Source organism: Toxotes jaculatrix, chromosome 8 (genome assembly GCF_017976425.1).
Source record: "Toxotes jaculatrix isolate fToxJac2 chromosome 8, fToxJac2.pri, whole genome shotgun sequence".
Taxonomy (NCBI): domain Eukaryota; kingdom Metazoa; phylum Chordata; class Actinopteri; family Toxotidae; genus Toxotes; species Toxotes jaculatrix.
In genome coordinates this window covers 3,520,186-3,544,393 of record NC_054401.1, presented here as the reverse complement: position 1 = coordinate 3,544,393, position 24,208 = coordinate 3,520,186, and the positions used below count along the sequence as shown (strand labels likewise).

At 41.5% G+C, this 24,208-nt stretch overlaps 1 protein-coding gene across 1 annotated transcript in view; it reads right to left on the bottom strand.

The window, feature by feature from the left end:
• LOC121185947 (thrombospondin type-1 domain-containing protein 7A) overlaps window positions 1-24,208 on the bottom strand; it is a 119,754-nt gene that overhangs the window by 51,674 nt on the left and 43,872 nt on the right. Inside the window, exons 3-9 of the mRNA XM_041044487.1 lie at window positions 21,525-21,773; window positions 20,244-20,428; window positions 16,089-16,157; window positions 12,795-12,950; window positions 10,917-11,120; window positions 6,640-6,834; window positions 2,407-2,653 (exon numbers count right to left, since the gene is read on the bottom strand). Coding sequence (XP_040900421.1) covers window positions 2,407-2,653; window positions 6,640-6,834; window positions 10,917-11,120; window positions 12,795-12,950; window positions 16,089-16,157; window positions 20,244-20,428; window positions 21,525-21,773 — 1,305 coding nt within the window. The remainder of the gene's footprint in view (window positions 1-2,406; window positions 2,654-6,639; window positions 6,835-10,916; window positions 11,121-12,794; window positions 12,951-16,088; window positions 16,158-20,243; window positions 20,429-21,524; window positions 21,774-24,208) is intronic.

The following is a 24,208-nucleotide window of genomic DNA, read 5'->3' as shown; positions in this document are numbered from 1 at the left end:
GATAGTCGGATTTTTTTTGTTGTTTGGTCTAACGTAGTCTTTCCCAAATTTTTATTGGGTCTCAAATTGGCAGCGTAAAATACAATATATCAGTGCTAAGATACATTAATTCATTTTCCTAATTAAAACAGAAGAAGAGCGTTTTTCTTTGCTGCACTGGTCTGTCCACTTCAGATGCTGTGTGCTGAACAAAATTTATCTTTTAGGTCTTAAGCAAGAAAGAGTTTGCCCCCCCCTCCCCCCTCCCAGTCTAACAGACTCCACTTTGATCTCTGTTGCTGCACAGCAGGTCTCAGTAATTCTACACTGATTCATTCATTAGAAGCAAAAAAATGAAACGACAATAACAACAACATAAAAGACATAAAAGATTTTCGGCAGTAGCAGCATATCAGAGAAGTGATCTAAAAAAAATGTCGCCCTGCTAAACGGTTGAAAATGTCAAACAGCTCCTGCCATACTTTAAGTCAAGCGTGTGACCTTCATTACCCAAAACCTCAGTCCGACTGAGCTAAGGTCAATAACAATAACCGCCTGCTGAGTGGGTGAGCAGGTGCTTGATGGGAGTCAATGCTGATAAAATATCTTCTTTTCACTGCTCATTAGTGATACTGTCACATGTTGTTCTTTTGCCCTTATTATAAATTACACATGTTTACATACAGCTATTGACCAGCGAAAACAAAAGATAATGGAGCCAAATCGACTGAAACCTCTTTTTGTCACTCGATGCCATTACACCCGACGACTCTACCACTTCTGCTCTCCAACCCACCGAGCTTGTGTTTATCTGTTGCTGCAGCTTTGCCAGATTAAAAAAACAAAAAAAAAAACAAAGGTAAAATACGAGACATCCTGGACTTTGACCTCTCTAAGTGCAGCTGCTGTGTGTGTGTGTGTGGGTCAGCTGCTGAACCAGCCACCACTGACCTGGACATTAATCTTCATTTTATCCGGTGGTGTTCTCTGTGAATCACATTTGCCTTGTACACAACGCACTCCGGCCCTTTAAATAATTTATGTTCCCGTCCTCTCCTCATTGATAACTACGGTTTTGGAGGTGTAATACAGGAGGAAGAGGAATTTTCTGGTCCTCCATGAGAGACTAAAGGAGCACATTCAGCATTGGAGAAGACGCATTAGAAGACATTTTTTTTTTAATTTCTACTTTGTGTTTCATTTGCACAAAATATGACACGAGCAGATCTCGTCCTTTATCTTCTGTTGTCGAGTGAATCATTGAAGCGTGACTGACACCAGACTGCAGCTGAACTTTCCGGCGGATGTTAGAATAAACTCGACAGCATATTTTGAACGCGCCTCATGCAGGGTGGTCTTCAGAGCTAACCATAAACATCTTGTCTCTCATCTGCCTCATGATTAAATTGCCTTAAAGTATCAATCCCATTTAATTACTGTCATTATCATCAATGAGAAATTACCAGCGCCCAAAATGGCAGGGTTAATTAGGCTTTCAGGGACGGAGAGATTATTTATTTATCTGTGGTCGCCTGCGAAGGGAAGATATGAATTGGGAGGTAACTTCACGTAGAGTCTGCTCAGCTCTGTTTTTTTTTTTTCCTCCGACTTGCTTCACTCTCCTGCTGTCACTTTGCTTCATACCACTGCTGCTTCTCTCATCTGTCGCACACTTCCTGACTCTTCTTTTGTTTTTCTGATCTCACTTGCTCTCAGTGTCACACACACACACATCTGCACGTACCATTCAATATTATCATGGACTGTTTACCAATGATGTCCTTTGAAAAAAAAACAAACAAACAAAAAGTACTGTGTTTATAGCTTGAAGTGTGTTTGCTGAGTCATCCTAACAGATGCTCACAGATCACTGTTTGACCTCGCAATGTAAGAAAGGCTTTTTAAATTTTTGCTTGAAGAACGACTTTCACTTTTTTCTGTGTTCATCAAGCTACAGGCTCTTTAACAAATCATTTCACACATCAAAAGGCAGCCGAAGCTCTCCCTGTCTTCTGTTCGTCGACTCGCACCTCTAGATTTCACTGATTAGTTTCTTCCAGTCGGATAAAAGTGTCCAAATCAGTAAAATCGGCTGTTGTGGAGATTTTTTTGAAATGAAAGCGTGCCTACTCTCGGATCTTGATGACACATGATTGAGAGCTACAGCTCAAAGCGAGTGGATTTTACCTCTAAGAAGTGAGCAATTTTCACTCTTAACACAATATTCCAGGAGCTGATTTCACAGTTATATACACTGACAAACCAGACAGGCCAGAAATAAACACTAATTCTAAGTAAGACTGCTGCAGGGGAAAAACAACCCGCACACATGTGGCGCTCACACAGACATGACTGGTTAAAAGCAAACACAAACAAGTGCTAGAAAGATAAATGAGACAGAGAAATAGATAAAAAAAATTAGCTTACTTCTTGGGAGGCACCTGGCCCACATTGACCCGGACGCAGATGACCTTGCGAGTCTGCATTCCCATGGAGCAGGGACCCTGACCGCTGCTGCTGGCGCGGGCGCTCGTGGAGGTGTTGAGGGACGAAGAAGAGGGGTCTTCAGTGCAAGGGCCCCATGGTCCGGTCTGCCAGTGGTAAACTGTACAGGCATGTTCGTTACAGTTCCGCATCTCCTGAAGGGCACTGCTGTTGGGGCACAGGGCACCACCTGAGAATATCAAAATACAGTGAGTGTCAAAGTGAGAAAGTGTGATAAACTAAGATAGCTCTCATTGTCCAGGAGAAATGAAAACTACTCTATAGAACTTTTTAATGTCTTTCAGCTCATTATTTTGGTTTAAGGCCTCAAACTTTTCGGTAGCTAAGGGGGGTAGCTAAAACCTGCTGATAAACCTGCTTCATACTAACCACCCAAAGAGCAGAAGTTAGCAACTAGGTGAAGAACATGGAGGAACATTTAGCTGCTGAAGAGCCACATATTTCCCTCACAAGTTGGTGGAGACCAAAACCAGCATTACCAGGAGTTTGAATATTACACAAGTCAAAATAAATGCTAATGCTGCTTTATGATTTTCAAGATATATCATCACTGAAGACCAGAGTCATGATATATCTAGAGTTATCTGCTGCTCAGACTTGGGGCTTAAGCACACTTTCCCACAGTGATGCACACTCCAGTAAGTAGCTCAATGAAATCCAGCACAGCTGTCTGACAGTTGTTGTTAACCTATTTTACTCCCTGAAACTCCGGGATTTATGAAACGCTTTGAATAAAACCCACACTCTCACAAATAAAAGCACCTTTATAGTGAGAGTTTCCTGAAACTCCGTGGTTTCAGAAATGCTTCCAACAGCCTTTCGACCTCATATTTAACTTGACAGTGCAGAACAAAATGATAATAGCTGTGTTTGCAAAGCGCACCAGGATTTGGAAACTGTCTATATATTGTTTCCAACCTCAATATTATATTCAGTGGCAGTCTAATAAAAAAAAAAAACATATTCCCAGCTTTTAATGCCCTGAAACAGCCTAAAATTTATGAGGAATTTAAGAATAAGAATAATAATAACATTCTTCTGCACAATGAGATGGGATTTGTTAAATAAACAACTTTGAAAAGAAACTGTAAATGAGCCAGTTTCAAGTTTCAAGAGAGATGTGAGAGTTTGTTTCCCGGAGGCTACACACTGAGGCTCAGGTTGATTGATTTGTATGCAGCTGCCAGATTTTACGTGCTTAATGGTGATAAAAGCCAGAGAAGTCACTGTGCTCCATTTTAACTGCGCAATCTTCTTTTTTTATTTGATTGTTATCATCATGACTGGCTAATGCTTAAAGCCCACGTGTTTTTTGTGTGTTTTGTATTCACACTTTCACTCGTAGCATCATCCGTCCTCTTTGTCTGTTTTTGGGATTAAAGTAATGTGCTTGTTTTGAAGGGTATTTTGGAATTGGGTATTATTCCCAGAAAACTCAACTCAGGATAATCCTGCAAACTTTTGAGGTGTGAGCTGGTCATGTGTGATTTCCAAATTCCGAAGGCGCTGCCCAGAAATCAATTTAAGCCCCTGAAAAGCTCCAGTCTGAATACAGATAACTTTCCCCACAAATGTTTTGTCTATCTTAAGTTGCTGACTCTGAATGTGGCCAGCATGTACCTATCAAAGTATACGTTTATTGTGTTTTCTACCAGAATAAAGTCTCTGATAAAAAGAGAGTGATGCATGTTATCATCAAAAAATATGTATATCATTAATTCTGCTTCTACACAGTTTATTTAAGGTTGTGCGCAACTGAGTTGGACTTCAAGGTGAAACCTACACACATTCCTGCCACCATTCCTGGTTAGGTAAATAAAAAAAAAACCTGTAGTGGAGTTACAGAGAGGTTTTATATATTTCTGTTTCATTGTTGATGTTACTAAAGACACATATGTGCTCACATACTGTGTGACCTCGCTCCTTTCATGTACACATTTTTTGGACTTATGAGAGGAGTGACGGGTCAGACTTTCAGTGCACAGTTCAGCATGTACAACCTCAGTCTATTGTGTTTCCCGTCCCCCTTTAGTATCCCTCTGTTTGTGCCTGTCTCCCTCTTGTTTCTTTTCTTAGGCGGCAGTCAGTCAGTCGGTTGTTGGGTCGATGGACTGAGAGAGCCCTCTCCGCTTCAGAGTAATTGCCGATACTTAGGGCTTTCAGCAAAGACTGAGAGGCATTGCAGCTTTGTGAGTCCTCCACACCTGTATTTCGCTGCTGGAGTTGACAGAGAGTTTGCTCTATAATGAGCGGCGGCGTTCACACAGTACGGCCTGAACCGCAGACAGCCAACTCAGACGAATCTCAACCTAATGGTTACTGAAAATGACTTCCTTTCTGCTGACTGCATCATGCCAGCTTAGCTGACTAACAACATGGAGATGCTAGTCCCAACACTAGCATGACATGGTGCCTCAAATGAGCTTGAGCTGTAGCTGAACAATGACCTAGAAAAGGCCGTGTGTTAGACAATGGGAAAAATATGAAGCAGCCTCAGATACAAGAAACATAAACCACGCGATCAACAAAAGCAGCAAGAAATTTTCAGCAAATCGATGTTGGTAATCGCCAGAAAATTGATTATTTTGAAAGTCAAAACAGGTGGTTCTGCACTGCTATACTTTCAATAGTCCGGTCCATTTGTGTTTCCAGGTAGCTCAACATTTTGTGGCCAAAAGTTTTACGTTGAAAGTCGAAACAGGTGGTTTTGTATTTAATTTGTGGTCATTACTATTAAAATTCCATGTGCGTGAGTTATTCAAATGTGTTCATGTTTGCAGGACAGATTACAATTCAGTGGCATATTCACAAAGAGCTGGAGCAATTGCCAGTTAGCATGTGTCTTGAATATCATTCGAATGATGAGTGTCAAACAGTAAGAGGCACTTGGGCTTCATAAACTCCCTTTATAATCACCACAGAATTCAATGTAAGCAGTTATGCTAAACAGGTCATTAATTAGGCTTATCAATGTATTAATTAGTACGTGATTCTATGCCAAAATATCCATGGCTGCATATTAATACGGACCCTGCATCTTAAAGCTGTGAGTAGTCCCTGTAGGTTCAACAATTTTATTTCTTCATTAATATGCAACACAGCAGCTTTAAAATCTGCCAAGAAGCTCAAAATCTAATCAGATAATCTCCTCTGCAGGGGGAACCTGTGGTGGAGAGACAAAGCGTCTTTTCAGGTATTGTTCTTGAGTATGTGTGTTCATAAAAACGCGTGACTGAACAGACAGAAGAACACACTTGAATATGGTTTCTGATTGTATTTCTCAACCTTTCTAAAGCTACTTCACGTAAAACTACTGTAATTTCTGGTCTATAGTTAAAAAGATTTACCAAAAAGTTCTGGAAACTTCGGCACCCGTGAAAGACCTTTGATAAATCCAGATGTTAGATTTGTTAATGTGACAGGACATAAACTAAAGCTACTGCAGAACAACAGAAAACAGCTAAAACAATCAAGCTATTTCACACATGGCCAACGAGCCCTGACTACACTAAGACTGGTTGAATAAGTTCTAAATCAATTATAAGTTACCCTAGAGCTGTTATGATAATGTACATAGTTCTTAGAACTCAAAACACACTAACAATTTTCATTTTCCTACGTGTAGACACATAGCTAGAGGTTTAAAACAGCTACAAGCAAACTTAAATTACAAATGTTACCCTCCATCACTGTGATCCAGGCTATAACCATCGCAGTGACTGAGGGGAAAACACACACCCAGACAAGGCACAGCAAAACGTTTGGTGACATGACAAAAAGAAAGACACGCACACGCACACGCACACGCACACACACACACACACACACACACACACACACACACACACACACACACACACACACACACAGATTTAAAGCAGAGAGAACAAGCGTATGCAGAGAAACGATCTTAGAAACAGATAAAAAGTGAGTGTCAGGCGAGGAGACAGACCAACAGAAATAATCACCAGGACAGATAAGCAGACTGTTTGAGATAAGGACAAATGCACATGCAGACAAGTGTGAAATCCAGACATTCAGTGAGTGACAGCAAAGGACGACTTGAAAGGCCATGACTAAGCCAATATCCAGGCCTCATCTGCATATATTTCCATACACGACGGTGCAGAAGACGGTCGGCAGGTGGAGACTTACCTTCGCCAGCGTTGTAAGCCAGAACGGAGCGGGTCCTCATCTGCTTCCCCTCAATGGTCTTACTGGAGCAGGTCTGAGAGCAGGTGGACCAGGGCGTCCAGTCACTGAGCACGCAGTCTCTTGAGCAAGGCACCTCACAGGGCACGAGCTCAGGAGCCGGGGAAGACGAACAGAGGTTTCTGTCCACCACCTCTCCTGAAGAAAAAAAGAACATACAACAGGATCAAAGTAAGGAAAGTAGGACAGACTGAAGCTGCATTTTAAAGAGAAAATACTCCCACACTGTCATCTCACATTGTACAGTTCAGTAATAACAAGGTCACAGTGCGGTGATGTCTTGGTAATGATTAGGTAACAATGGGGAAAAACATTATGGCTTAGCAGCGTGTTATTCTGCTTACAATTATAAAGATATATTGGGGTAATAGTCTCTCAACAATAATGGGGTAATATTAGAGTAGAATATTACACTAGGGTACTGTGGTAATCATAATCAAGTAATATGATAGCAATGTTTGATACTAATGGGGTTACATCAGTGTTATACCATCACATTTACTAAACAAAATCCAAATCAGTGTTGAAAGCTGAAAGTTACCTGAAAGCTGAGTTTTTGTTTATTACACAAACGGAAAAGACGGAATATTTGACAAATGAGGGTAAAGGAACTTTAGCATTACCTTTGGCAGTTACTAATGGTCATTTCTATTGTGACAGCAACAGGTAGTGTACTGATATCACTCCACTGATACTGTCCTATAAACTGATGAAATCAGAAATGCAGTGTGCAATTTAGGAAAGGCTGGAGTGGAATGAGAACTGGCAGTGTAAAACAGATGCAGTAACAGTGTGATACACACGGTATGTACAGAAGGTAGTGCAGCACTGTGTTCACCTGTCACACACAGGTGAACTGTTGCACAGTGAGAATTATTCCCCTGAAACGTTCTTTGTGACGGTGGAGCTCAATAAAGTCTGTTAGAAAACGAGCTCATGCCACCACATCAAACAGGAAGCTCCCCAGCTGAACAAACTATCCCACAGATAGTCAGTGACCCAGGGGACAGCAGACCCACTGACACCCATCCTGAGCTCACACAGCATCAGTGGCTGGACGGTTTGAAAGCACCTGGAAAAATCACTAAACATGATTCTCACAGTGTCACCACGACCAACCAGGTGAAGCAGGTGGATGACAGCAAATATCTAATGACCAAAGAATACATTTTCATTGAAGGTGCTAATAGTTTAATAAGAAAAAAAAGGGAGCCCAATGAAGTGCTGTGTGAAATAGGTTGCTTTTATCAGCGTCAATAAAAGATCCCTGAATTTTTTTTTTTTTTTTTTTTGAGAGTACGTTTAATTTTTTTTCATATTATGTGATAAAAGTTTACTTGCTAATTTAGGATGAATAAATTTAAAAGCTCAAAGATTCATTCAGATTTTCACCCTCGCAGTACACTTCAGTACAGAGACAGCCAGAGCAGCTGGGAAAATGAACAGCTGTGTGTTTTAATTGATAGCACAATGTCAAGCACACAGCCCATTTCAAAATACAGAGACGTGCTTGTTTTCTTAAGACGTCTGTTCTCCCTCAGACAACTTGGGAGGGATATTCTCCAAACTGGCACCGGGATCAACTTGGCGTTCATCGCTCGCCTCATGTGTCTCGTATGCAAAGTAGAGTGAAAGCTGCACACGAGAAGCGAAGGTTTGAAACATACAATAAAATTATAATACACGCTGTTTACCCAACCTCCAGGCTGGCAAACACTGGATTGCAACCTGACTGTATAAATAATAGTGATAAGTAGCTAAACTTTGACCTGCAGCAACAGTGAAATACTGCAAGTATTTTTTGTACTTTTGAATGGACTGTTACTGTAATTGAGTAATTTTACTCTGTTGTATCGGTACTTTTACTTAAAGTACTTCTTCCATCACTGTCAGTCAGTCTGACTTTCTGCTCTTTTCACGTTGCTCAGCATAAAGCAATCCCACACCGGGCGAGGTTTAAAAACATAAGGAGGATCTGTGGAGATTACTGCCGTCTCATTTCAGGATTTCTGGGGGATATAAATATAATTTAATAAATCAGAAAAATTCAGATAGTTATTTCTTGTTGTGCTTTGGAATCTCCAGAATGTTAAGTTGCCTTGTGCTGCTTCAGGTAATCAAAAGATGCGAGATGAGAGAGTGAGATGAGAGCAGAGGAATGATAACTAGAACTGGGTGAAACCTTATTTACAAATAATGTTTAATCACAGACTGAATCAAAGAATCTGTGAAACATCAAAAAAAAAAAAAAAAAACTCCAAACTGAGCGCAGCCAATGGCCACCAGCTTCCTTACCTCCTTTCCACTGACATGTCTCATATTTCTGGGTTGATCCAATATCTCTGGATTTACCTAAGCTGCGCTTCACCACAGAAATAATTTACAACATTTCACTTGTGTTTTTCATATTGACATGACAGTTGATTATGACCCTTTTTTTTATGGATTATCTGTAGAATATTCATATTGATGCACTTTTGACTCTGGCCTATCTCCATACTAAAGTGGTGCTGAACATGCAAAGAGCAAATTCACATGGGATTCCCACATTTTTACACTTTGGTTCATGTTTTATTTATGACTTCCTGGAATCAGCCGTAAGTGGATTATCTTAACCCACATATTCGTCTGCGCCGCTTCAAGTGCTGCCATGAAGCAGGCAGAGAATATTTTCCTCTGTAAGCGATGCATACATTCAGGAAAATGCAAGTCTTTCAATTGTTCAATTTCAAGCACTGGAGAATCACTTGAGCTTCAAAAGTCAGACTGGGCCTGACTTCGCATTAAGATGTCAGTTTGACAGCTGTGCAGTGAACCAATCATGACTGAAGGGAGAAGGCATGAAAATAAGAAGCGACAAGGAACCCCGGCAGTTTTTAGGCTCACACACAGAAAACATGAATGAGCAGAACACCCACTACGAGAGGATAACCTCTATGCTTAGTGTGCAGAGAAGAAATGGCTCTCTGCCTAAGTGGGCAGGCAGTCAGCATGGGGAATATCAATAGCCAGTTTCAATAACATTTGTATCGACCTTCGCCTGTTGTCTGGGGCCCCGGCTGTGTGGCCTTTTCTCTTATGACTGGGACACACTCGGAGAAAATATACTGCCGACATTGCAGTGAAAAATCTCTGAGGCGAAAAGCGGAGCGAAAATCCAAACAGAACAAATCAATTTTCATCAGATGAGGGAGTGAACGTGGGAGGGATCAATCAACCGAAGTCAGGGGGAGAAAGAACGGTGCAGCGTTTCTGCTACTCCCGCTGTACGGGGGGGTATCCACCGGACTGACTTCACCGAATACCTGCAGTTGATGCATGAACTGTGATTTGTGGCCGACGTTAGAAGGACAAATCAAGTTCTCTAGTGGAGAAAACACAAACTAAGTCACCGCACCGGATCATAAAAGGAAGATTTACTCACCACATTTGGGAGTGAATGAGATTCCTGATGCTTCAGACAGTCTAACTTTACATGGTGAATGAATAAACATGACATGTAATCCACAGCTTACCAGAAAAAAATAATAATTAAACGCAATAATGTGTTGTACTTTATTTTGTCTAACATTTGTACATAACCTGAAGGCAACTAGAAGTCTGGAAAGCATCTCTGCACCGCCGGCCCTTATATTAAAAATTTACAGTAATAAAGAGTAGCAGTAAAAACCAGGAGCCGCAAAGGGCACAAGATACTCCAAGACCCAGAGCCACGGAGGATTGATTTGATTTACGGCGAGTAAGATTTAATTGTGCGTGCAGAGAGGAAGACTGCAATGAGAGAGACAGCACGAGAGAGGTGGCAATGCTGAATCAAGCAAGCGTTAAAGTAGGAGAGCTTTAACGGGGGGAGAGGAGGGAGGAAATGGGGGGAGAAAAGTGTGGGGAGAACTCCTCACAAAGCTGATGAATGGCAACCAGGAGTACAGTCATGGAAATCTCCTCACGTACACAGCTGCACGCTGAGGGTTGAAGGGTCAGTGCAGAGGTGACTTTGAAGATATAGGACTTTGAGCTAAAAGCACAAAACACTCTATGCATGTGTGAGTAATGCTTGATAATGTCTTTCAACAAATGCCACCTCTACAGAAAGAACATGCACAAAAAACTAACCACTCAGGTTTGAAACTGTGGGCCATGAGGCGTCACTGGCAGCAAATTCAGCTTCAGTAAAATCTCATCGTCTGCTTGAACAATGAGACTGAATTCTCCCGTCTCACCGTTGCTGTTGACGCACTGGACCTGAGGGAGCTGAGTGCCGGGGCCACACGGCTTCTCATCTTCAGGAACACACTGATCCAGGCTGACCAGCTGCCAGTCGTAACAACTGGGCTCGTCACACGGCACCGCCTCCACCAGGTGTGGGCAGTTTCCAGGCCCTCCTGTTGGCTCGTTAGTGATCTGTCGCTTCCTCAGTTTAAAACCTGCAGCACAGAGACGGAGTATAGAGGCAGTCCTTAGCTGCTCTGCATTTAGAAGTGCAACAAGTCTATTAACAAATATTTACTGAACACTTTCCCTCATATGTACGGTAACAATAATGATGTACTTCCTGTATGTAAGTACCACAAACTGTGTCTAGTTGGGGCTCATTGTCACAGATGTAACATGTCTGATAGCAGCTCTACTAAAGAGACATTTCCCCTCTAAACATAAAATATATAAAAATTCTAATAATATAATTATAAACTGCTATAATAGAACTGGTTTTCTACCATATTACTCATCTCACAGTGCTTTAGATTTATCATGTGACCCTTTGGAGGGGGCTGACCCCTAGGTTGGGCACCACAGGACTGAACCGGCTAAATGTCTGTTTAAAGGAGTCAAAACAAGTCCAATTTGATGATAATGCTTTTATATAAGTGGGAATGTGAAACTGTAGTAATGGTACTTTTACTTCAGTCAATGATCTAAGTCCTCGCTCCACCACTGATGATAGATGGTGATGATTAGCTTGGTTTGGTTTGACGGCTGACTTATTAAGACAACTCATTAATACTAATGGGAATACGAGGAAAGCCTTGATGATTTCATGGACCGAGCTCGAGGCTACCAGGAATCTTACCCCGCCCACATTGTTCTACAGAGTTTTTTTTTTTTTTCCAATAATGTCACAGATGAACAGTTGTAATGCACATGTGACCGATGAACCGAGTCATGCAGAAGTCGGCCTCTGACATTATTTATCAGCTTCAGTGAACATGACGTTGATGAATTGCTCTTTCACACAAATCACATTAGATTAATGAGTAATTTTGCATGAACATTTTTACTTTACCCAAACTACGAATGCACTGATTCGAAACAACAGCAAAATACTGTTATAACAAACACGGTACATTTTATAATGAAATGTTGACGTGGCTGCACTACCACCCACTGAAATGATGTTTCCCATGTATTTTTAACAAGATGACCTGCTGTAACTAGAGACATTCAATCATTAACTATTCATAAGGCTATGTGGTAAGGTTATAGGTAGTATAAAAATGATAACACTATGTAGTAAAAAGCCATAATGAAGATTGCAGGTTCATTAATGCTTTCAGACTCAATAATAATGTTCATACAGTACTGTATACTAATTATAGTGCTCTCTTAAAAAAAAACTAATTCAAAGTGTTGGATGGAGCATGGGCAGCATTTACTACACTGTAAAAACAAATTTGTCCGCCATAGTGGAAGTTACTGAAATGAGATATGCACAATGACGTACTGCATTATTTCCACATTAAATTTAATACATTGGTATAATTAGTGGAAACAAGAACAAGGAACGAAGCAAGAGGTGATTGCTTTTTCATCACAAAGTAAAACTGTCAGTGGGACAAAGGGATGACAGATAATGGGCAAATTACTTCCAACGCGTTTATCACCTTTATTAGAGCAAGAAAGAAAAATGAATACGTGAAAAGGGGGGAGCGGGTGGGTGGATGAATTTATATAGAAAAATGTCACACATTACAGCTTGCCTGATATAGTGGCAGTTACTGTCATAAACCAATGTAACACAATATTATCACAGTAATGTTTAAAATGCTGTACATGACACTTCGAGGTCATGATGTCATCTATTGTCGTCTACGTCTCTGTACCTTTCTTTCCAGCCTGATCATCGCAGTTTTCAAAGGTGCACGGCCCCCAGGCGCCCCACGGTGACACCTCACAGTCGATGGGACAGGGGATTTGGCACAGCTGAGACCTGTTGGGGATCGGCCCCTCGCACAGCCGGTTTTCCACCGGGCGGGAGGCTGTGCAGATGAAGAAAAGGAAACACAAAACGAGCAGAAGATAAAATGAACCTGCTTTACTTTGATCCGCTGGTTTGTCTTTATGTTTACCGGCATTACAATCAACAGGAACAAGGGACAATAAAAATGCTTATTTACTTTTATTCCTGGCATTAAAATCCCTATAGAGAGAAAATGAGGAGAAAAAAACACATGCCTGTGAAGTAGACACTATTATCCCTTTGTTTTGTTTATCGCCTCCCTGTTAGCATGTCAGAATGATAAATTAGCAGTGATTACCTCGTGCAGTGCCTTGCTAGCTACATAAAACATTGTGGAGTCCTGCCCACCGACTCTCAGCGGAGACAGGAGAAAGGATTCAACAATCCAACACTAAAGGTGTGAGGGAACAGTGACAATCTCTTGGCTCATGTTTATTCCATGAGGTGTAATTTGGTGGCTACGTTCCCTCTTCATGCCATGTTGGATTTTGAAAGCCCTTTCCATGATGCAACTGGTAAGTGCATGCCTGTCTGAACTCCCACTGAGGAACTTTGTCGAAATAAAAGGGAGAGATGCTATCGCCATGCAAGGCACAGCTCTGTGACAACTGTGCAGATCACATTTCTCTGCTGAACCGCGGCCCAGAAAATACATTTGATGTGTTGAGTTTCTGAAGATATGGAGTTTATGCATTTATGCAGGCACATTTTGTATGTATGCTGGTGTCAGTGTCATTTCAAAGCTGTATATTCCAGCTGTGTGTGCACACATTTTTTTTTTTTTTTTCATTTTTGATACTAGAAAGTGGAGAGTGACAGAAGAGGACAGAGAAGGAGAAAAACTGCTTTTTTCAAGAACCCCTAGTCAGACTGAATCACAAAAAGTGGCTGGCAGTTAGGTATGGGCCTTAAAGCAATAGTTTGACATTTAAGTGTTGAAGTGTTAAAATGACAAGTTGTGGTTTCACAGAGGGTCTAGGCTGGGAGCCGTGAAGTCATGATGAGACAAGATGATGAGGACATGTTCATTTGTGAGCTGTCGAGGAAGTAGGAAGATTCTTTTACCTTTTTCCTTCAGAGCCTGGTTTAGCTGTTTCTTCCTGTTTCCAGTTTTTATACTAAGCTCAGCTAACAGGCTGCTGACTGTTGCTCCGTAATTAGTGAGGAGATATGAGAAAGGCAAAGATCTTCTCATTTAACTCTCATCAAAAAAGCAAACATTTCCCAAAACATGGAAATATTCCATTAAATCACCAGGCCAACAGAGCACCACCTCCATGCTTCCAGGTTGTCGCCGGTGATAAGAGTGAGTCCTGCTCACTCAGCAGACGGGTTCAGCCCCCCGCCTGCAGCTCCACACACTGACTGACACTTCTGAGCCCCATTTGCTTTTACAGCTACACAGAGCAAACACGTCCAGCAGTGCATTTCAATCAGATTCAAAGCAAATGAGCAAGTTGTATAAAAAAAAAAAAAAATAGCAAATAGCATTTTAATTTAGTGAGAGATATTTAAAAGAAGCTCAAATCTAAAAGCTTAAATAAAAGTAAAGGTTCCAGTCTATAGTTTTATTTTTTTATGCCAGCAGTCATTTAAGGAGCCGTAATTTAACCGGAGATACCAACAACTAGTGAGTTTTAACTCCCCTGAAAAAATACTGGCATGAAACTCTAAAGTGAATATCAAAGATGCAGCAGATACTTTGAGCTGTATTTTACAGAATATTGTACTGGACGTGTCCTCTGTAATGAACTCATGACACTGCAGTTCCTTCATCACTTCCTGTTATCTGTTACTTGCCATATTACAAAATTTTTCCCACTCAAAAGAAAATTCATCTTTGTAAAAACTGAGACTTGGTGTTAAGATATCAGAGGTGGCATGAAAGTGAAAAAAATATTAGTATTAGAGACTTTTGTAAGACTTTTCTCTACAAAGCATGAGGATGGATTGATCTGCACTTTTCAAGTATTGAGAGATAAATTTCAAATATGTTTTTATAGAGGATATTTAATGATTCACCAAAAAAAAAAATCTCTCCACAGGTTCAACCTGAGGCACTTTGTTTCCTGTATTCCAACTGTTCCTACAAGACATCTAATAGCTTAAAGTCCCACACAGTCAGGAAAGCTGAATCATAATTCCCTCAGAACTGTACAGGGGAAGGGAAGTGGGGCTTTTGAAATGCAAAATGGCTAATTCCTCTTACAAATACACTGAAAGTCAAATACTGAGTTTGCTGAGCCACTGTTAATCCGCGTCTTATTGGAGAACTACACTGACTTCAATCTTTTAACATCAATCCATTTGTGAATACAAAATTGAGGACCAACTGAGTATTGGTGTGATGAAGAGAAAAAAAAACTTTCTCTATATCCTCCTTCTCTATTAGTCCATTTTATAGTGCGTTCTCCAGTGAGTTCATTTTTCTATTGTGCTAAAATGACAACGGAGGAAAAAAATCCCTCATGCGAGTGTGGCTTACTGTCTGCCGCAGTGGAAAATGTCTCATGTCTCACTTTCGCTATTCTGTTTGTGATTTCTTAAAAGTTTTTCATACAGTCCCTTCAAAGTTTCAACTCTTCTGCCTGGCTTTTTATTGGGGTGAACACAGAACTTTGTTCTAATACCGCTTATCCCTTTGTTGGATTTGGCAGCAACACTGAACATGCAGCAGTCTGGCCTTGTAGCTTTAATGAAGATTTGTATGTTGTGTGCACTTAATGTCATCGTAAATCTAAAGCATCACAGCAGTGAGGAGCGACTTCAGAGTGTTAAAATTGATATTTGAATTATTTTGTCTTCTTTTTCCTTTGTGATCGATTGTTATGTTCAGGAGAGGAGACAAGGATAGAGGTTAGGAGAGAAGAGGAAAGGAGAGGAGAGGGAACAAGAATAGAGGAGAGGAAAAGACGCAGAGGAAAGGAGAGGATATAGAGGGGAAGAATAGAGGATAGGAAAGGAAAGGAAAGGAAAGGAAAGGAGGAGAGAGAAAAGGAAAAGAAAGGAGAGGAAGCCAGAGGAGCAAAGGCTGACAATAAAAAAAAGGAAGTGGAGAAAAAGGGACACGGAGATTAAAAAAAAAAGAGAGACCTGGGAGGCATAAAGCACAGGAAGAGGCTGGGGCTTTGTTATCAGCGTGACTAAAAACACCTACCTGTAATCTGGAAGGTGATGGAGAGGAGAGGGGGAACACTAGGCTTCTGCTGTCTTTGGGTCTGACCCGCTGCAATTACAGGGGAGATAGCGCTATTAGCTACGCACACATCGGGGGGACGGAGGCACTGTCACACAAACACAGAGAGTGAGAGGAGACGGCACAACAGAGAGACGAGCAGAGACTAATGCAACAGCAACAGCAGGAGAGGCCACAGGGAGCTGAGCCTCATAACCTTGTTTACAATTAAAGGCTTTAAGAACAAGATTAAATCTGTCTGTGTTTTTTTCATCTTCGGTCAGAGTTAATTTTGATGTGACCAAGTCGGACTCATGGTTTATGAACAAAAGCCACACAGACTTTTTGGTGATCGTGTCATCTCATCAGGTTGGAGATGCTGGCATTCGGGGATTAAAAGAAATCTGATTACAGTCTTTTTAACTTCAGAGGGACAGATTTATCTTGGTTCTTTGGCACTGTTTCCCTTCTTTGTTTCACGGCAGCTAATTAATTCCTGATTGTCCTGATTCTTCTTTGCCTTTTAAGGCTTTCCAAGCATTCAGCCATTTTGGGAAATGTGCTTATTTGTTGTCTTTCCAAGAGAGGGATGAAAAGATCGACGTCACTGTGTGTGTTAAGCACGGAGTTTAGCCTAGCTTAGCATAAATACCAGTGGCAGGAGAAACAGCTAGCCTGGCTCTGTCCAAGAAGTGCTCCCTGACACGTCATCACAGCTCTTTCCAGGTTTGGTACCAATGTGACTGTAGAGGAACCAAAACTAAAACCTGTGCTCACCACTTTTATGTAGCAAGCCTCATTTCTTGATGTTTGTTCTTGTTTTAAAATATAATAAATAACTGGTCATAAAAAATGAAGAAGAAATAGGTCAAACCCGTAACTCTGCCTAAAATCACCAGATTCCAGCTCTTTATTTAACTTGCAGACATCACTGGTGTTGATTTTCTTATCTCTCTCTCTCTCGGAAAGAAAGCAAATAACCATATTTCTCAAAATTTAGAACGATGTTCTGGGACTTCGGTCACCCACACGCTTAGGTGAAAGGTGACCAAAACGTCAACTCCCACAAGGCTGGAAGTAGTGCTGCAGGGATCCGTGTGCTCCAGCAGCTGAGCATACTCAAACCCAAAGTTGTATAGATACAGATCTGGGGTCAGATTGGAGCTACTCCCCCGTAAAGATTAAGGTTCAGATTTAGGAGGTGGTAAGCTGATTCCAGGTCTTGGCCTGAGGGTATCTTCCGCCCTTTTGCATGGTGATATTTATGCATGAGACAGGGGAGAAAGAGAGAGCTGGCTGCAGCAAACTTCACTGAGCCACTGTCTGCCTCTCTGTCTCAGTGGTATGCTGGGAGATTACCCCCCAATGGAAGGAGAAGAAATCCTGTGCCAAGAAGATAAGAACTTTGTGCATGTGTGTGTGTGTGTGTGTGCAAACTCTCACACACAAGTCACGCACCTTTCTGCACAGCCAGCCCTGGCAACACCGTTCTCAACATGCTTGTATATATGAATTTTTAACTGCATCTTAACCGAGGTTATAGGTGCCTCAATGTGTATGATCGCTGCAGTTTTTTTTTTTTTTTGCAGGCACATGTATGTCACGCTCTCACTCGCCCTATAGTCCCTGTAGCACTTCAGCTTGAAAGGAGACAGAGGAAGGACATAGACATGCAGTCTCATAAGGAATACATTATACATTCTTCCTTATGTTATACAATTTACTTTGTCTGTCGATGGATTTAATCTTTGCTACCAGACTCATTATTCTTTAATTAGGGCCGGTACACAGGGAACCAAAGGGGCGCCGATCAATTCAAACCCAGAGAAGAAAGGCTTTCGATTACATTAGATCAACTCTTCCCTCACAAGTCGTTTATCATAAATTTATTCAACATCACACAAGATAGTTTCAGATTAATATTCGAACCCTGAAAGAAACATTTGAAAGAATAAAATAATAATGTAATGTAATGATCGGCAACATATTCGTGTTTCCACCGTCGACCACTGAACACAACAGGGCTTCAGCTTGGAGACGCTTCATTAAAGCTTTCGAGCTGCAGGTCTAAACAGCTGGACTGGGCTGCATCAGCTATTCCTACATTTTTGCAGAAAAACTTTCCGCAGTTCTTAGTAACTTCCAACTATTTTCAAACTAGCGAAGCACTGAACAGGTTTGCACGTAAGCCTAAAACTGTTTCAGCTTAAAGACAAATGATTTTTTTTAAACATACCCCGCAAATTTTTTATGCATTAAATGTAGAAATTATTCTGGAGAAATGTGTTTTCAGAAAGTGCGAGTAATATCTTACTATGCAAACTGAAAACGAATTCTTTTTTGTGAGACCTAATTTAAATGATTAAACAGAACTGTTTCAGGTGTCAGGTTGGATATGTCCATCATATTATATTACCTTCGTTTTATAGGTTGTGTATTAGAAAGCTAATGTTAGCTTTGTCAGATGGTTCAGTTAGATACAAAATGCTTACACCTGGCAGTCACTGGGTGTAAATATTAATCTATTAACAACTAATCTCTATGTACAAACTAGTTAACTCTGTGCTGAGTTTGACTTTACAAAGCATGGGTGCAACCAGTTCCTGATCACTGGTAAGTACTTGTAACTTTGTTTTTGAAAAGCACAAAATAAATAAAGTTATTGTGTATAGTGATTGGTTGTTCCATCCCAAACAGAAAACAGCCAACATGAACACCACGTCACACTGAATGACAGAACAACTTCCTTTACCTGGTGGCGGGAGGGGAGCATCTCTCCACACTTGGAACAAGTGCGAACTGGCATTTCACCTGCTCTTAGACTTTGTCACTCTCTCTCACGCGATCAGCACGGTTGGTCTCGATAAGCTCACTCTCAGCTAATGTCTTTAACACCCTCTTTAAGAGGGCAGCTTTGACTCTAAGCTGGCTTGACGAGTGTCAGAAATGGAGGCCTCTGCACTTGTGACCACTGACAAGTCACAGCAGGACACACGAGCAGACAAATCCCTGTTCTAAGCGAGTCCTGATTTGGTTTAAAGGGAGCGAACGGCGGCGGGTAAAAGGCTGTTTAATGTTCAAACGGAAAACTTGGAGCTGACAATGTAGACACAGTGGGAAATTTGAAGACAGAAGATTGAAATAATACTACATAATGCAATATTGTATGTCAGTGTATTTTTGCACTTGGATGTGTTGCAAGCATTTGATCTGTAATTATCTGCAACAAATCCATCAAGGGACTGCAGTTCATATACACTGCGTGGGGGTTGGAGAAAATACGCTGTCATGTAGCAGCGCTTGATCAAATTTATTTGAGCTACACTTGAGAATTCTGATTTGTTTCAGGCTATGCTTTGCAGTGCTGTATGTATACAACTGTGGTGCTGACTTTAGTTATAGTATGGAACAAAGATGGCTGACAGCCTCCTGAGATCAAGACAACTAAAATGTGCAGCTGAGAAAAAGGGATTTCTTTAACAAACTTGGACAGTGGGGGATATGGGAAGGAGCAGTGGACACAAAAACAGAGACTGGAACAAAAACACCCTAAAGGATGGCAGACCATTTTCACTGGGTGAATTTAAACAACTCAAGAATCTGAACCTATGATCTTCCATCCATACATTTTTTTTTTTCAGATTCAGCAGTTTGACTGGCCTCACGACCTATTTAAAACCGTGTGGAAAATCGACATCATAAACCCTGCAGCACCGAGCAAATGGTCTGTATGATAATGCCTCCATGAACATGAATAATACATTTCTAACAATACACTGAGTCAAAGAACACATTGTTGGTATGATCCAAGGCTTATGTCACACTTATCCTTTAAGGTCCCTGAAAACTTTTTCTGCTTTTTACCTTGAGCGATGTAGAGAAACACTAAAGACTGGAAGTTTTCAGGCGCTTTAACACTGTGCAGACTAGTGCTACGTCTGAATGTGTGTTCACGCTGAAATTTAAGCAAATTCTATACGTGGTGTGGCTGCATATTAAGTCGATGCAAAGAAGTGAGCGGGAGCGAACAGATGCCAATTTGTTCCGGAGGATGCAAAGAGTAAATTCAGATAAATAAAAGCAAAATTTTCACGTTCTTCATTTAGTGCAACACTTTCTCTTTTTTATTTTCTTTACCTTTGTCTTTTTCTCTGAGGTCGTTGAGGTACTTTAGAAGCTCAGCATTAGCCTGGACACAATAAACTTCTCTGGTCTGCAGGCCCCCTCCACAGAGCCCCGTCAGGTTGCTACGCCGACGGTCCTGTTGGCTCAGCAACAAGTCAACCCGGCAGTCGCTCCACTCTGTGGTTCTCCAGGTGTAACTACAGACAAAGAGAACGTGGAACAGCAGGGATGGATGGATGACAGTGTGACAGAGTTCTGTGTGGGTGTACTAAAACGTAGAAGTAGAGCACATTTACAATCTTGCAGACCTAACTTTAGAACAAAAAGATGTGTTGCATGGTTACAACCAATTTAATCCTCCTGTTTTTCTGAAAACATTTCGAGCTGCACTTTTCAATTTACCGTAGTACAGTGTGTGCAGCATGCAGGTACTCTCAGAGACGTGCACATTCAGGGCACGGTTCAGATGTGCCTCATACGGTTTCTTCAGTGTTGCTCAACCATGAGTTTAACCATTTATTTACCCAGCAGAAAAACAGTTGTGATATTTTTGTTAACAATGAAGAATGATAATGAAGAAATTTTATTCTTAATTTCTAAAGGATGAGAGTGGGAGTAAGTAATTGGGCAGTAGGTGTGTAAAGATGGCACAGGATGAAACTGGGGGAATAAAGGCCATCTGTGAGCCTATCTGAATCTTTATGTGTGAGGGAGTTGGTGGGATTCAAGCATGCTTGCAGTCTCCCTGCATTTGTCTCTACTCTGTGTCTGGCAACAGCCCAAGCACTTATAGTAATCTGTCTCCATATGCTGTCTCCTACACACACACACACACACACATACACACACACACACACACACACACACACACACACACACACACACACACACACACACACACACACACATACACATACACTCACCTATGGGCCACCCAGGAGAGCAAATTAACTTGGTGATATGAGTAAAAGGAAGTCAACAGGAAACATGTGCAATTATGCTGAATACCAAACAGTTTGATTTTACTGTATTTTAACCTGAGCTCTTCAGGAATACAGAGTGAGTCCCTGCAGTGTGTGTTGCACTTTAACAGGGTCTTCACAAGGCTGTAACCAGAGGAGGAGGAGGAGGAGGAGGAGGGTATAATCACAACTTAACATACAACCGCATCCCTGTGAAATGTGAGCGTGTATCACGTGCTGAGCAATGAAACCTGATTCTACACTTTCACATAAATTCAAAAATCCTCCGCTCAGTTCCCGCGGTGTCCCCTTATCATCAGGAGGAACTCACGTAGTGCAGGGCGGCACGCCGTCCCCCTGAGGCTCACAAGACTCCAACTCCTCCACTGGTGGGCACTCCGCCCCCTCGCCCACAGGGAACTGGAGCACCTGTCTGCTCCGGGTGCGGTTCCCTCTGGGAGACTCAGGGTCCACGCAGGTTTTGGAGCACGGGGCCCATTCGGTCCAGTCGGTCACCTGGCAGTCCTTGGGGAGGACGCAGGACTGGACGGTCAGTGGCAGGTCCCTTGGCGTGCAGAGGCTGGGAAAGGAAAAAGAGGAGGGGGGGGTAGGAGGAAGAGGAGGATGCAGTTATGAGGTTGATCTTGGAAGAATAAGTGGTGCATTAATGTTCCACCGAACAAGATGCTCATTTAAAAATACACCGGTTTTCTCTGTTTAGAACCCAAACAGTGCTACAAGAGGAGAATGTCCCACTTGTACCTGAAACTTTGTTCACTCACTCATTTTCACATTTTTGCATAGACTAAACAAACGAGATGTAACGTGTTAATTAGCGAGCTCTGGAAACACCGGTAGGCTGATTACTTTTAGTTTCCCCCTTCTTCCAATCGTTAGGCAAAGCTAAGTGGGTGGCAGGTACAGAAACGAGAATGGAATTAATCTTTTCATCAATCTCTAACTCTGGGACAGAAAGCAAATAAAGCAGATTTTCCAAAATGTCAAACACCTTTTTTTTCCAGTCACAATAACACAAAACAAAGAGAGAGAATAAATCCTAACATTTTAGAAGCTGAAGCCAGTAAATGTTTGGCATTTTTGTCTTGTTAAATGATTTAAATGATGATTGTTTATCAATATTGTTGATGTTTAATTTATTGACCGACCATCCGTTTCACTACAGCACCTCTCCACCTGCACTGACAATTCTAAGCTTGAGAATGACATACAAACGGTATGCAAATGAGCCTTACAACTCCCCAAAGGTAGATCCTTTCATCCCTTTGTTATCCTCTGGCAGGAAGTGGTCACAGACCATATTTATGGTAAACAGAGTCGTGCAGTGTGCAGCTCACTGATGCCTCATTACAGTGCTCTTGAATTTTTACCTCTCACTGCTGTCTTAATGTCAGTGTGCCAGAATGCCTCAGAGCATCGGTTTATGGTCTTTGAAGACGTCAGAACAATAGATACGTGACACTACAAGTGGAGTGCACAGCTTCACTTTAAACTCTCTGCCCTTGACTGGCGCCACATTTTGTCATTAGCCGCTCCCATTAGCATACACGCTGCATAATCGGTTTAAAGAGCAAAATAGGAGTGGTGTGGCATCCTTCTGTCTTAAGCGTTAAGACAACCAAAACAACCTCTGATCATCTAAATAGCATTTAGATGTAATGAATAACCCGTCCTCTTTGGGCCCCTTTCGAATCATTAGAAATTTGTTATAACTAAAGCCGACTGCTTTCTGCTGCTCAGTCTGGATGTCTTTCCCCTTGAGGCGATGCAGCTGACGAGCTATTAGTGCTAATTACAGCTCTGCTTCATTTAGAAACCTCTCATTTAGACGCTGCCACCACACTTCACCTCAAGCAACTCAGATTTTTGGTATAAATGAGGAAATGTATGAGCTGAGTATGAGCTGTGTGTGTGTGTGTTGTTTTTTTCTCTAACTCCTGTGTCTTTGCAGATTAAAACACCTCTGCATTCTTTGAAGCGACACTGTGAAGAATCTTAGTTTTGTTTTCCTGCCAAGCACGCTCGGCGTGCCGGCTCGTTTCGCATCTGAGAAAAAACAATGAGGAATTTAAACTGTGATTGTGACGCGCTGAGGGTGATGGCTCGATTTCCTGTCTCAGATGGAAGTTCTTGTGTTTTAAAAAGCTCCTAATGCAGCCACTGACCCATTTTCGCTGCAACTGGATCCTTTGAGTCTTTCCCGTTTATTGTGTGCATGTTATCTGAGCACTTTTGTGGAGATTTAAAAGTTGCAAAGACAAGTCATTATTTCTAAAGGTCATGATGCAAGCCTGATTAAGAGGACAGACACAGAAGACTGCGGCCTGTTTGGGAAGAGGAGAGGACTATGGAGGAAGGAAAAGCCCAGTGACAGATGTTCATCAAACAAAATTGGAAATGAAGTGAGCAAGATGTTCAGAGAGCGTCTGGCTAGGATATGACTGGGTTACTGCTTCTCTGGGAAGTTTGTTCCACTTTCCCGAAAGTGGCAAAAACAACTATGAATATTTCAGAACAAGAAATAAACAAGTCAAGGATTAATATTTATGCTCCTAAGGGCATGTAAGTTGTTTTCACGGTTCCTTTGAAATATTTGATACCAGTCACTGCTGAGAGCTGGGTGCCAACAAAGCATTAATGAATAGATTTAGTACATAATTGATCAAATCTTAGAGTACAGTGGCATGTGACAGATATGTGATGTGAACGGAGGCTTGCTCTGCTGACACTGTCAGTGATTTTTTTTCCTGGAGATCAGAGACGTTATGAAAGACCCAAATCCAAGTTTCTAGGGGGCAGGGGTGACATTTCAAGTTACTGTCAGTCGAGGAAACAGAAAGAGAGATGATAGATCCACAGAAACGTCTCTTTAGAAGAACTGCTGACTACCTTACAGTCATCTAACGTCAAAATCAGAAGGTTATTAGGATACACGTCACAACAACTATAGCCAACTGATTTCCCCCTTAATGTTCTATGACTTTTTTTATAGAATCT